At 46.0% G+C, this 15752-nt stretch overlaps 1 protein-coding gene across 1 annotated transcript; it reads left to right on the top strand.

Annotated features, from left to right (window-relative positions):
• The first annotated feature begins 199 nt into the window (after positions 1-199).
• On the top strand, positions 200-10504 carry coq8b (coenzyme Q8B). The gene is made up of 16 exons (XM_080006254.1): positions 200-301; positions 2040-2221; positions 2301-2439; positions 3447-3646; positions 3741-3807; positions 4501-4575; positions 4924-5043; positions 6384-6469; positions 6738-6878; positions 6969-7050; positions 7442-7535; positions 7698-7839; positions 8098-8205; positions 8509-8574; positions 8867-8953; positions 9766-10504. Coding segments are annotated over exons 1-16 (1899 nt in total). The 5' UTR covers positions 200-300; the 3' UTR covers positions 10075-10504.
• Positions 10505-15752: the final 5248 nt, after the last annotated feature.

Here is a 15752-nt window from a genome sequence, read left to right as displayed (position 1 = left end):
CCCTCTCTCTGATTGGTCATTTTACCTGTCGTCGACGGCCGAAAGACTAATGCCCTCGCACGGTGACCTTTGTGAACGTGCCCCCCTCTGCACACTCATTGGCTGATCAAAACGTCAATCACGACGTGCGCCCGCCGTCCTAATCGTTGAACTGCGATTGGAGGACGGACACGTCCGTCAAACGTCCACTTCCGCCTTGCGACAGCGTTGGGAAACGGCAGCGGCTGGCGCTGGGCGAACTGTGCACACAACAACACATAACACTGCGGCGTCCTGGACGCGGCCCTACCGCACTTCACAAGTAAGGATCTTGCGCGTCGTTTGGTTTGTTTGTGTTTTGTTTGTGGTCGCCAGCCACCGGCGTTGCTCAACACGCTTGATACTCACGGTGGGAGGTTGTCCAACAAGGTTATTTTTCCGAGACGAAATGCTGTTCTGATGAAATGTTTTACACAATGTCACTGCTGGAAAGGAAAGTAAGGATATAGATCACACGTGTGGTGTCACAAGTATGTCCACGGGTCTGAATTACAGCTAATCACACTATACGTATCGCAAATAATCATATTATATGTAATCACTGTGTGTGTGTGTGTGTGTGTGTGTGTGTGTGTGTGTGTGCGCGCGCACGCGCATTTGTGTCCTAGTATTTAGTAAACTAAATTTAAATGTGCTGTATCTAACCATTTTTTATGTTTGTAGGTTTATTTTGTATTGCCTATTTATTCATCAATCTAATAAAATGTTGCCGCACGCAATCCCGGTGGCGTTTTCAGGGACCTCGGGCACAGAGACACCGAAGACTGGGTTGTAGACACCAGTTTATTGTAGAGAGTGGGCCAGCTGGAATTAGCCAGGAGCACATAGAACATGTCATGACACAAGCTCCTCTTCTGAGTGTGTGTGTGGGGTTGGGTGTTTTAACCTGTTGCGAGTTAGACCAACCAAAGAGCAAACAGGTATGCAGCCACTCTGATCCCATTCACCTAGATCCAGGTCAGGTTTGGCTGCTCAAACCACACCAACCCCACACCACAAATATACATCCAGATTTGTAATAAAACCGAGACAACGCAACTGTGTTAGAAATGTAGGAGAGTAAAAAAAAAAAAAAATACAGATATTCTACTGTGAAGTGTGGTGGAGAAATCTCTGCAAAGTGAATATTATAAAGTTCCGAAGTACCGTGGTACTTCGACTTACGACTGCATCTACTTACGACTAATCCAAGATACGAAGAACAGTCTTTAATCGTCACACAGCACAACACAACACATGCACATGCTTTGGATGGTGGCCGGTGAAATGAGGCCTCTGCGTTTAACCCCATCCTGGCTTGTCCTCCCTCCGGGGGCACAGCCAGGAGCAGTGGGCAGCATACGTGGACGCGCCCGGGGACCTGGTGATGAGTGTCCATCGCTGGTCAGACGATAATGTGTGTATGTTTTTGGTCGGGGTCCTTACTGACGTTAGGTGGAGGAAACCCCATGTGAGCACAGGGAGAACATGCAAACTCCACACAGAAAGGCTGCTATTTGAGAGATAACCCGCCGGAGCACGATGCCAACAGCGCCCCAGGCAGGAATCGAACCCAGAGCCTTCTTGCTGTGAGGCAGCAGTGCAATGCACTGCACCACCGCGCAGCAATAGTTGCGAAAATTTGTATCGACTTGCGACCGACTGCTCCAAGATACGACCGTGGCGCGTTGGCGGCCAGTCAGCAGTCAGTGGGCGTCCTACATCGTGTGTGCACGTAGTTCATGGCTTATCGATATATTTTTTTCATATTTACTGTGTTTGTGCTGTGTATTTTGTTTATTTTCACCCTTCATGATGAGTCCTAAGAAGAAGGATGATGGGGAAAAAGAAAAAAATGATTCCCATTGAAACTAAGAAAGAAATCTTAGAAAAAAATGAGCGTGGTGTATATGGGAAAAATTGCTTCAACATACGACCGTTCTTATAGAACGGATTACAGTCGTAAGTCGAGGTACCACTGTACTTCATGCTGCCACTCTGTGTCCTCTCTGCCCTCACAGTGCCGCTGTCTGAGGTTCTGCAGGTGCTGCGTGGGGCGGGCAAAGTGGGCTCGGCTCTGGTCGCCACACAGGGGGAGCAGCTCAGACTGATGGCCTGCAACTCCTCCCTGGGGGCCGGTGTCCAAGCGGCTCAGGACGTGGTGGAGGGACTGCTGGGAGGCGTCATGGGGGCTGGCTCTACGGTGAGGGCCGGACACAAGAGCTATCTACACTGAATATTTTACACATTTGGTGGAATGACACCTTTCTCTTTTGTGGCAGCGTTCCGTAAAAGAGGACGTCTTTCCGGATGCCGAGGGCTGGGACGAGATGGACGCGGAGGAGGCAGCGCAGTGGGCGGTGGGGTCTGACCTCTCTCACTGTCAAACGAGTGCCGAGCCCATGTCTGAGATGCCAAAAGGTAATGTGGAGAAAGTCGACGCACTGGTTTGTTAATGACTGTGTGGAGCAGGATGCTTGAGTGCTTGAATTTCGTCCCCAGAAATGTAAGTACTGGAATACCTTGAAAATAGCCCCTTTTTGTGCCGAAGTGCTTGAAAAGTCCTTGAAAAAACAACAACCTGTGCTATTCCTCCTGGTTTTGCTATTAAAATCGTAACATAATAAAATATTTAATTGAATCGTAATCCAGCATGGTTGGAAATAGACACTTATAATAGTAGATGACAATAACATTAATTATATATATATACGGTATGTATATATATAACAGATATAGTTGTATAACAGATATAGTTGTATAAATAATAGACAATGAGACTAAGATTGTATTATATTTCAATTAATAAAGATCACATTGAAAATGTATTACATTTGTTTTGTGTGAATTCCTTGAAAATGGAAAAAATAGTGCTTGAAAAAGTACTGGGAAGTCCTTGAATTTCATTTTGTAATGCCAGAATGCACCCTGGTATGAGGGGAAATTAAGAAGGCAGTGTGGTGCTCAATATGTTTGCAGCCTCACTTAAACAAACCATTTTTTCAGTTTTCTCCATGCTTCATTTGTGGCCTTAAATACACTTCACCGGTATTGTACCATGACTGAAAAGTCCAGGGACGGTGCAAATGAGTTCTTCATCCACTGTGTGCTTCACAGAGAGTCCGGTCCTTTAAGTTAATCTGAGTACGGATGTGTACTGGCTGTGCAGCTCATTCCTACCAACGCATTAAGTGTGAACGAGGCCCGAAAAAGCATTAATGCTCCATCATCTGATATGTAAACACATTAATGTGGGCTGACCAACTGGGGCCGTTTTTTTGACGCATTGGGCGCTCCTATGGTACAGGGTTTTATTTCATTACAATCTAAAATCAAAATTCGAAGGCGTCAGTCAAACGGTCCATTTGCTAACTATGTTTCCGTCCCATCTGATAGAGTCATGATTTGTTTTTCCTTCTCTACCTCAGAGGGACATCACAACGCACGGCCAGGGCCAGGAGGAGCCGGCTGGCCGGGCCAGAGCAGCCGGTTCCTCCACACCGTGCCGGCCCTTGGCCATTGCCACACCAGGTTCCTCCATGACACCGTGGTGGCCAGACTTACCCCCGAGGACATCAGGAAGGCCAGGGAAGCTAAGCAGACCCTGGTCAAACCCATCCGACAGAAGGTCAGTGGAATGCCTGACTGTGTTTCGCTGATGAGTTGAAACCCAATCTCAGCGTTAGAAAATACCTCATAGAGTTGTGCTGCCTCATCCTCAGCTCAGTGACCGTGCCCAAGAGAGGAAGGTGCCCACCACCAGAATCAGCCGGCTGGCAAACTTTGGTGGTAAGAGCATAAGAATCACATAATGGGTAAATGATAAATAGGGTTTTTAAAGGGGTATAAAATAAATATTCACATACATGCATTTATCGTTTTTTTTATTTCATAAGAAATATGTATTTTGTTTATTCACGTATGTCTATTGAGTTGAAAGATTTATTTTGTTGACATAATTTGGTCAAATAAAAAAAGCCTTGGGCCGTTTCACTGTTTAAAACAACACCTGACATTTTTAGACTTAAGCCACAAAACTCACAAAGTGAATGACAGTGCTTACAAATTGAGCGTACTTTAAATATATTTTTTATTCTATTCCACGTGTGTCTTCATATCTAGTTTATTTGAATGATAATTGATTCAGACACAAAAAAACGTAGCTCCTACCACCCAGCCCTAATTTGACTGCACAACACTGAACAACCAATGTTATTTTTAGTAGGATAGAAGACCAGCTTTGAGATCAGCGTGTTTAAATGTTTCAGATCTGTATTTAGATCTCAGATCCGACACAAGAAACTAATTCGGGCTTCGATTTTTGGGTGTCATTTTCTGAACAATGTGCTCAAGAGTACGGCACTGATCATTTTCTTCCAAATTGAGGGTAGTCGGTCCCCTCCCCTCGCGTTTGAACAAGGTCGGCCTTCCTGCTCGATTTACCCTAATGTGGATACACTTCCCCCTCGCTCTCCTCTGCAGGCCTGGCAGTTGGGCTAGGGATCGGAGCCCTCTCCGAGGTGGCCAAACAGTCCTTTGGCGGCAAGCGATCGCGAGGTAAGGAGCTGCTGGTGACGTTTTCCGATCCCGTATTTTGCAAACTCTGGGTCCAACTTGGCGAGCACTGGCAGGATCCCACAGACAGATGGCCAGCCCGCCTGGAGATGTTTCAGATCATTCGACCCGTGGACTGGCATTGGATCAAAAACCTGTTAACAAACATGTTAACCAGAGCTTTCCCGAAAAGCTCAGCTCTTGTTAGTTAGGAGTCTTTCATGTCGGGATTCGCATTAAATGACCAATCCTAGCCTCGGGTGGTGACATGGGGGGGGGGGGGGGTTTATGTGAAGCCTTGTACTCTCAAATGTGATATTAGCTGCTGTTAACCCCGGTGTCGCTTCACAGAGGGGGGCGCCCTGCTGGACTCTCCCTTCCTGTCTGAGGCCAACGCCGAGAGAATCGTCAACACGCTGTGCAAGGTGCGCGGCGCCGCACTCAAGATCGGGCAGATGCTGAGCATTCAAGGTACACCGTCGTAGCGAGGGAAACTCAAATGGAATTCTGATAATGTAATGGTATAATAGTATTTTTTTATGTATATAAGTTAGGGATGCAACGATACACGGTATGTTATCCACCCGTTCGTTACGCCCCTTACAGCTCAATACGCCCACCTGAACCACAGTATCACGGTAGAAGTCCACCAGACGCGTTGGGGCAGAGAACGGGTGTGCCGCGGTGTGACATGATTGCATGCTTCCTATTAAATCCACTGTTGCAGCTCCATTGGCCACGTCAGCTGTGTGGGGTCCGTGCGGAGTTGCGCAACATTTCTCTATTTTGGTGAGCGGTGTAGTTTTTGTTTTTTTTTTCTCATATATATATATATATTATTTTTATTTATTTTTTATTTTTTCAACTGCTACGCCTTCTTTTCCATAGAAACACAAGATAAAACTACAAAGAAATGTTTTTGTAGTCAGAAAATTATCCCCTGGGATGGTGGTTGAGACACTCTCTCTGGCTTCCACTGCACATGTGCTGGGTCGTCTTGTGAACGGCTCTTTTCTATGAATGAAGGGAACCAAATCTCGCTGGGTGATGAGCTTTTCTTTTCTCACATTTTACAGTTTAACAATGTTTGTTTAAGTCACCGTCTCCTGCCAACGGCAAATGTTTCCCCCTCCATGTAAGAGACAGCCTGTGCCCTGGCTGAAAAGAGCGCACCCACTGTTATGTCAGGTTCACAAAGCGAAGGCCCACATACACTGGTCTGACTGAGGTTTTATTTTGATAAACGTTTTACTTTTATTATTCGTGTGTGTGTGTGTGTGTGTGTGTGTGTGTGTGTGTGTGTGTGTGTGTGTGTGTGTGTGTGTGTGTGTGTGTGTGTGTGTGTGTGTGTGTGTGTGTGTGTGAGATACACACAGAGCGTTACACTAGTTATTTATGGCTACTGTCTATGACGACTATCAAAACATTTCTTACACTTTTAAACTTTTTACATTAAATTGTTTTTTCTTAAATATAAAGATAACCATACTGTTACCGTCTCCCCAAAACCGTGATACATTCGAACCGTGAGCCCACTGTACCATTGCATCCCTAATATAAGTGTGGATATTTCGTTATTATCTTTCTAACTATTCAAGTTGATAAGCCTCATGATGTCAAGCCTGGGGTTCTATTTGGGTAGAGTTTTGGGGGCTTGGGGGTTTTGGATATAAATGGATACAAATCTAAAAATCCAGCTCTTTTGAAGGCACTGTGCAGTATGTCACAATGAATGTGCTGTTTAAAAAACAAGACAACAAAAAAAAACAACACATTTGTGACGGTCCCTTTCTGGTCTATCATCCCGCCAGACAACTCCTTCATCAACCCTCAGCTGCAGCAGATCTTCGAGCGGGTCCGACAGAGCGCTGACTTCATGCCCAGCTGGCAGATGAATGTGAGCGGCGTGCATTTGTGGCCCCCCCCCCCCCCCTTTCTCTTCCTTGCGTACAGTAATCAAATTTGCATGCTGTAAAAAAAAAATATGTAAGGGACTTGCTAATCTTTATAGGAGTAAAATGGCACAAGTGATCTGATTTGACTAGAATAAGACCTGACAATTTGTACCTGTGGCCAGATATACATCTCTAGAAATTATGATATAAATAGATATTTCCTTTGCTGTGATCTCTAATAGCCGTGTGAACTGACTGGGCGGTTTTTAGAAAGTCCTCGAGGAAGAGCTAGGATCCGGCTGGAGAGAGAAGCTGCTGTCCTTCGAAGACAAACCGTTCGCCGCGGCATCCATAGGCCAGGTGCATCTGGGGGTTATGAAGGACGGCAGAGAGATCGCCTTGAAGATCCAGGTAGGAGGCTGTTCACATGACGTTCTCTCTCCCTCTTCTCTGAACGTCTTCTCTGAAGGCCTCCTCTCTGCTTCTGCCCCCGTTCCCCAGTACCCGGGTGTGGCCGAGAGCATAAGAAGCGACATCAACAACCTGATGTCCGTCCTGAAGATGAGCGTTGTCCTGCCAGAGGGTGAGAAATGAGTCAATTCTCACTTGCACTGGTGCGTCTTTCTGGTGGATTGTGAAGTAAGATAAAACGTTATTAATCCCTGTGGGGAGAATTCAGGCATCACAGCAGCTAAACGGTGCAAGTCAAGAAAGGGGATAAGAAGTAAGATGGAAATAAATAAAATAAAAAAAGACCATACCTACACATCTATCCACAGATTTGACATGGATTAGCACTATGTTAACAAGTGTGCGCACACACACACACACACACACGCACACACACACACACACACACACACACACACACACACACACACACACACACACACACACACACACACACACACACACACACACACAGAGTGTGCCTGTTCAAGTTCCCAAATAACCTCCCTTTTGTTTTCCTGCAGGCTTGTTTGCAGACAGCAGCCTCGAAGTGCTACAGAGAGAGCTGGCGTGGGAGTGCGACTACAAGAGGGAAGCCGAGTGTGCCAAGAAATTTAGGTGACACACACACACAAACTACAAAAGCACGTCATGCTTAGTGGTGCTCCCCTTCATCTGAGATTCATTCGAAATTTAAAGTGTGTTCATCATTGTCTGCTCACCAATTAAGTTTTCTTAATCTATGTCGTAAATGAGCGGTGTGGTGTGTGTGGCCCCCAGGTCCTTGCTACAGGGAGACGGGTTCTTCCAGGTGCCCCAGGTGATTGAGGAGCTGTCGGGGCGCCGGGTGCTGGCCATGGAGCTGGTGCAGGGGGTCCCACTGGACCGCTGCTTGGAGCTGGACCAGGAGACCAGGAACCAGGTTCGCGCAGTGGGCCTCATTCCCGGGACGTGGATTTGATTTGATTTGAAGTCAGGGTTCTTACCAGGTCCTTGAGGTGCTTGAATTTTGTCCTTAGAAATTAACTCCTGGAATACCTTGAAAATTGCACCTTTTGTGCTGAAGTGCTCAAAAAGTCCTGGGGGGAGTACTGCGATATTGCCCCTGGTTTTGTAATTCAAATCGTAAGGTAATAAAAAAAGTTACCTCCATCCTCCTCCTGCCTCCTCTTCTCTTCAGATCTGTTTCAACATCCTCCAGCTCTGCCTCAGGGAGCTGTTTGAGTTCCGGTTCATGCAGACGGATCCCAACTGGGCCAACTTCTTCTACAACGCAGACACCAACAAGGTGGGGGACGTGAAACTAATACTTTCTTCACAATAGATGTAAGCAAATAGAAATCATAATCTTTTCCGATGAATGAAGATTATATTCTTAATGGGGCTGGGTGTTGATTATCATTGTGATTTCTACATCATATTGCTGTATGTCGTGATAGTATCTGTTTCATGTATGTATATAATTATATAAAACTCAACAGACTAACCATAAATACCATCACAAATCACTCAGTACTCATCACTCTTTTTGCATCTGCAGACTGATCAGACGCCAGTTATTATTAACATGTCCTAACCATATTTTTTTTAGGTTATTCTCTTGGATTTTGGGGCATGCAGAGATTACCCAGAGTCCTTCACCGATGACTACATACAGGTACGATGAAGCATGTGTTTTGATATATGATGTCCGAGTCTGCATACCCTTTACGTTAAACAATGTCTTGCAATTACCCAGGTAAAGGTTTTTATTTTTTTGTAGTCCGCCATAAATAACTTTTAATATAATTGCAATGTAAGCTAAAGTGTGTGTGTGTGTGTGTGTGTGTGTGTGTGTGTGTGTGTGTGTGTGTGTGTGTGTGTGTGTGTGTGTGTGTGTGTGTGTGTGTGTGTGTGTGTGTGTGTGTGTGTGTGTGTGTGTGTGTGTGTGTGTGTGTGTGTGTGTCCAGGTGGTCCACGCGGCCTCTATAGGCGATCGAGCAACCGTTCTCTCCAAATCCAAGGACCTCAAGTTCCTCACCGGTTTCGAGACCAAGGTTCTGTATTTTGGTCACGGCCAACTCTATTTTCTTCCCCCGACGCCCCTCCTCCATCTTCCCTCTGTTAATTTCTCTCCAGTCCTTCCGGCTCTATACTCGTATCCACGTCGTTTTCCCTGCAGTCACGGTGCGTGAGCTCCTCCTTTTCGGCCTCGGCTCTTTGTGTCCTCCACGGTTCAGTCATGGCCCTGGACCATAATATGCTGATATCGCTAGGTTTCCTCTGGTTTTGAGCGTGAAATAAGTTAATTTTTTTTAATTTTTGGATAATTAATAATAGAATAGTTTTTACATGTGTACTAAACAAACACACACAGACAGACATAATAGTACTGGACACACGCAGATAGTCACCTTAATGAGGGATGATTCAAAATGCAGTTTGAGTCAGTGGGTAAATACTTCACCGTGATTCAGTCTCTATCTAGTTTCTCAAGGAATTTTAAATTATTTGAAAACCAGTTATTTCACTTTATTCACCAGTGAATGTGGAAAGCAACAAAAGAGGAAAATGGCAACACAGAATCATTTGTGACATACAGTACTGGTAACTGCAAACAAGCTTTTAACCACCAAATATAATACAAATTCTTCGGAGTTAGAGTTTGTATCTTAAAATGGTTGATAGTGCTGCCATTGTATCGCGTATTGGTATTACACATGAGAAACTTTGATTTTGTTATAATTACTTCCACAATTGTGCCTGCCCAAAAAATATAAGCAATACAGTATTTTACACTTCTAATCTGAATCATTCTTTCTGCTTCAATCTCTTTCTCTCTCTGTCTCTGTCTCTGTCTCCATATCAGGCTTTCCAAGACGCCCACGTGGAGGCGGTGATGATCCTGGGCGAGGCCTTTGCCTCGGCAAAGCCATTCGACTTCAGCACACAGAGCACCACGCAGCGGATCCACGGCCTCATCCCCGTCATGCTGCGGCACCGCCTCACACCGCCGCCCGAGGAGACCTACTCGCTGCACCGCAAAATGGCCGGCTCCTTCCTCATCTGCTCCAAGCTCCAGGCGCGCATCGCCTGCCGGGACATGTTCCTGGACATCCACGCCGCCTACAACCAGAGACAGCAGGACGCCGGTGCTGCACTGGCAGCACAAGGATGAGGACTTAAAATGTTCCCCAAGCTGGAAACCGGGCCCAGAGTGCCCTGAATGTTGGATCTTGGGGTTGGGTCAGACTTGAGAAGCTGCAGGAAACCAGCACTGAGGTCTGACCCGGGCGGTTTGATCGCGTGTCAACACATCTGATTCATTCTGCCGCTTCCAGTCATTTCTCTCTCTCCACTCACTGACTCTACTCCAGGCTGTATTCCACTGATCTCACCTCAAGACTCTTAAAGAACTGTGGTAGCCAATATCAACCCCAACCCCAATACCTCTGACCGAATCCACTCACAAAGACAGAGAGTACGACCATGGGTTCAGATTATTATTTAATGCCAGTGACGTGGGTCATTAATGATCATTATATAATAATACATAGCGTTTATCTGCTTTAATTTGTTCTATAAATGAAAATAAATTGTTTTGAGGAGTTGCTTTTCTAATTTCATTACTTGGGCCGTGCGTAAAATGTGTAAAATAAAGCCACTGGGAATGTCATTGCAAGACTTCATAAATCGTATGCATTGCAAGATTCCTGGGTTTTTATTGAATTATTTTATATTTTAAATATTTTTTTTATCCTTATAAAATATAGAGGAAAGAACATCTGTATTTATCCAAGCCCACTACATTTCCCTTTTAATCACATATGCCATATTTCCAAAATGCTAATGTTCTTTTTCTTTATTTATTTATATGGCCATGCAAGCGATGTGCTTTGCTACCACATAGCATCTTGTGTTCAAAAAATCTACTGCGGCGCTTTGTAGAGTTTGCAAACAAAGCTTTCTGTTGGTCTTAAATAATATATAAAATGATATATGAGAATACGGACTAGGTCAATAAGCGTAAGCGGCAGGTGTCGAGAACAGGCTTTCAAGGTTTCATTTCTCTGCCTTTAGATTATTGATCCTTCCGTTCCAATATTAGACCTCGGGGCCACTGTCTGGAGGGCGCGTTCAACTCTGCCCTTCGCATCCTCTCACCACTGTCCTCGTATTGATCGAGTGTCATGATCAAGGGGGGAGGGGTAAAAATAAAACTACAAAAACATTTGATGCGCCCTAATCGAACAATTCCTACCCCGCTCACTCCTATCCGTCCAGTTTCTTCACCCAACTCATTTGTGTTCATGGTGGGAGGGACCGGAGCATATTCCGGCTTCCTCGGGTGCTTAAGTTGGTGCCGTGTCTCCGAAAGGGAAGCCTGTTACTTGTCACGCACTCTCAGTTCACACACTCTTGTTCGGCTCTCGGTTCACACCCGCAGGTGTGTGTTGAAAGGTGAGAGGGAAACAGAGCACCCAAGGGAAATATGGTGAGAACATGCGATCTCCAGAGAGACGGGGGACGCTCAGCAGCGGCACTTTGCCACCACGTCGCCCCGCTCGAAATAGGTGAAATCTAGTTCTAGGTTCAAACCAAATGGTGATTTACCTAAAGAAGTTGTTTCCACATTAATGTTCCTCCTAATGACTCATCTTGGGATGGTTCTGTATGTTAACTGATGATATTTGACAGAACTGCCACCTCTTGTCTCTTCTATGCAGGCCCAAATTCCATTTAGTTTTTGACTCTTAAGATACTGCAGCGAATGCAGTGATTGCTCATGACACATCGTATAATCCTAATAATAACAATAATAATCCTATAAGAAGCATAATGTGAAACTGGGGATGATTTACCTCTTTTCAATCTGAAATCTACCTCTTCTCCTCAAGCGATTTTCCACCCACAGGGTGGTGTCTAAAGACCACTGAAGGGGTTTCCTCCCCTTCACGATGGTTTCACTGTAATATTTTATATTTATTTGTAATAGATTCCTTCAGTGGGTTTAGCCCGGGCGGCGGTTAAATTCTGTCAGGACCTGTGTGAGGCTGGCCCCCCACATCGGAGTAACCATTGGGTTCATCTCTCTTTGGGGGGAATATCCCACAGAAGAAGAAGAAGAAGAAGAAGAAGAAGAATCTTTAAATGTCACGCAACACAACACACTACAACACATGCACACACACACATGCACATGCTTTGGATGGTGGCCGGTGAAATGTGGCCTCTGCATTTGACCCATCCTGGCTTGTCCTTCCTTTGGGGGGGGGGGGGGGCAGCCAGGAGCAGTGGGCAGCATTCGTTGACGCACCATCATCAGATGATGATGTGTGCATGTTTTTGGTGGGGGTCCTTACTGATGGTAGGTGGAGGAAACCCCATGTGAGCACGGGGAGAACATGCATGGTACGGACTTCAGCGCATAGCTACAGAAGGAAAGGATATCCCTGTCTGGGGGTTGGGCTCGATCACAAGCTGAATCACTGCTCTGCATGCAAGTTCATAGGGGTGGAAAGGGTCCTTAATGTTTTCCATTAGACCTGCCTAGGCCAAATACTGGACAAAGGCCTTCAACATGCCACATTGATTTTTATAGATTTTTTTTTTTTTTTTTTTTTTTTTTAACTGCTCGAATGTTTCTATAGAGGAAATGGTCTTGGGGGTGCCCAACACAATACATAGCATTGTCGTCATTGATACGAGTCAAATTGATTTGGACTGCATTTACAATGTAGCTTACTGTGTACTGTATATAGCAGACTTTGGAAGGGTTAGGGTTGGGAATGCTGTTAAGGATTCTTATTTTAATCAAGTCCATGTTTGACCAAACAAGTACAGTGTTTTTTTTTTATTTGGATCTGCTCTTAAAAGGGCTCCGTATGAAATAAAATAAATCCGAGGTTTATGAACGCACCATAATCGGCTAATTTTAGCGGTATATTTATATTTATGTATTTATAATACCATATGTAAACAGGGTTATAATAAAAAGGTTATAAACAATATGAATATACTTCAGACCATTAGCATAAAATAAATATATAAAGAAAAAACAGTCCGCAAAAAGGAGAATACGCTTATTAATAAAATAAAACCGAATTTTTAAAAAAGTGACGTAAAAGTAAAAAGAATAAATAAATAAGAAATAGAAAAATATATCGAAATATCCACACAAAAAAAACTACAAAACAGAAATAGTCAGATATATAAATATATAGAAATATACACAGAGGACTCGGGGGATGAGAGCCACCCCGGTCTTTTCGCGTGTCGTGGGTTAGGGTTTCGGCCGCGCGGGGGCGCCGGAGAGCGAGCCGGAGCGGTCGCAAACCTCCGGTGTTTTTGTGAAACATCAATGGGAAGAACGCATTTGCATGTCCGGCCGCGTGTGCCAATGGGCTCCCTGGGAAGACCGGGAGGGCTGGGTGGAGCGGGAGGAGCGGGTGGAGCCGGGGAGAGAGAGGGAGCAGCTCCGTCTGTGCGACACCGAAGTGCACAGTCAACACCAAGCAAAGCATCCGAGATCACTGCGGAACGGAACCGGGCCCACGTCCACTCCATCCCCGCCGGGTCGCCGCCCCCCCCCCCACCCCGCTCTTCCTACTTCTCCGCATGAACAATATCAAACCGGCTGCGGGGTTTTCTTTTTCAAATCACCTTCTTTTTTTTTTTTTTTTTCTCTCTTTGCGATAGAAGAATTTGTTTTCTCTTGTCTTTAATTTTGCGGACCGCCGCTTCCATAGTGTGGATGAAGATTGGGTGAAATTACACATTCTCTGGTGTTTATTTCGCCGGTATTGGATTACAACAAAAGGCGGTTCGGGGAGCGGATCATCCGTCGTTCTCTTGGGGTGAGTTCCTCCGGATTCCGTCTAAATCCCGATCCTCTTTATGGACCTTTTGGTCGTTCGTGTTTGCGGACCTCGCGTCGGGTAAATAATGAATGAATCACCGCCGGCCGGGGTCTGGTGCGGATCGGTCCAGGTCCAGCAGCCTCTCTTACGGGGAGGGAGGGACGTCTTGTGCGGGGCTTGTCGGAGGCTGATGGTTTATTCACCCGTCGCCTCGGGGTGCAGTTGTCTCCGTGCGGGCTTTAGGAAGGCAGGCTATTGGAAAAACGCGCGCTGAGTTTGAATATGCTTTACGATTACAGGCTGGAGCCCGTTCCGTCACCTAGGCCCACAATTCTTCTCTCTCTCTCGCTCGCTCTCTCTCTCTCCGAGGTACAGGCAGACCCTGGTGTGTGATTCCCGATACAACTTGTCTCTGTTTTTTTGGGGGGGGGTTTTTGAGGGGGGGGGGGGGGGTCGTTGCATGATCACCCTCAAAGTTCTCCAGAGCTACAGTGTTATAAATAAGAACGCATGTTATGACAAGCAGGCAACACGATTAAATCACATCATTGATATGGGATGCTGTGATGTTGCAAGAACACACACACACACACACACACACACACACACACACACACACACACACACACACACACACACACACACATACACACACACAAGGCACATGCCTTTGTAAGCCAAGTACATGCATGCAAATCTATTGTCTGTGTGGCTCCATCTGTTCTATGATATGGCATTCCTTAAACAGCCAGTCATGCTGTTAGGGTGGGGTGGGGTGGGGTGGTTGATTGGGGTTTTACCCCCACCCTCTCCGGCACTGAGCGTGTGTGATTAAGAAAGAGAGACATGTGTCTGACTGAGTGTGTGTGTGTGTGTGTGTGTGTGTGTGTGTGTGTGTGTGTCAGCATGTCACATGCAGAGTATTAGGAGACCAGTGACGGGGAACAGGGTGTCTGCCCAGCCTGGGCCAGCAGCTGTCCAAGCAGGTGGTCCAGGACTGGGTCTGGGCCTGGGGTTGGAGTAAGGCTAGGTTTGGTTTGGGGTAAGTGAGGGCAATGCTGGCCTGCGTTTAAACTAGGCTAGTTTTGCATATGGAGTAAGACTTTTTGTTGTGGGTTAGAGAGAAGCCAGATTTGATTCGGGGTCAGAGCAAGGCCAGGTTTTGCCTGGGGTTAGAGGTTTAGCCTGGGGATTAAACTGGGGATCAAAAGTAAAAAATGCTACTACACTGTTACTCTATCTCAACCATGTAATCGTAACACCCCCCTACACACATGCGCACACATCAGTCTATCTCCCTCTCTCTTTCTCTCTTTCTCTCTCCCCCTCGACCCCCCCCCCCCCCCACCTACTATTTCCTGTCTCCCCTCACTCTGATTGCAGCATTAGGCTCTCCTTTGTTGTTCGGGCACACACACACACGTAGACACGCACGCTGAAAGTCACATACGCATGCACAGGAGGGGATGGGGGTGTGCAGGTTGAGGTGGGCCAGCTGAGACCACAATATGACGGGGTCAGAGGTCGCCTGGTCAGCCGGCAAATCTGGGCGCCCCGTTAAGCTGGCTAGTGGCAGAGAAGGGATACTATTCAGGAAGTGTCGGGCATTTATCCTGTCGGCTTTAGTCCTCTGTGAGAGTTCCAGTTTGGACAGTGTGCTTTTAAATGACACCAATCCTTTGACAGTTTGACTCTGTTCGTGGTCAAATCGATGTGCTGAGGTGCTGTTCAGGAAATGCATTGATACAGAGTTTGACCACTGGCCCTGGCCCATCGGGCACAACGATAGAATACAGCTAAACATTATTGAGTGAATGAAAATGTGTGTGTTTTCATGAATGAAACCGGGCTTCACTACCCCCTTTCAGAGAGAGAAAGAGAGTGAGAGAATTGGTTCCACGGTCCACTGTTTCTAATTTGTGGTCACAATCTCCTCTGGTCAGTGGACCTGACAGAAGTCCACCCACAGAAGATGCACCTGTCTCCTAATATCTGT

Source organism: Zeus faber, assembly GCF_960531495.2.
Source record: "Zeus faber genome assembly, chromosome: 9".
Taxonomy (NCBI): domain Eukaryota; kingdom Metazoa; phylum Chordata; class Actinopteri; order Zeiformes; family Zeidae; genus Zeus; species Zeus faber.
The sequence above is the reverse complement of the archived record's forward strand: the minus strand, read 5'-3'. Positions and strand labels throughout refer to the sequence as shown.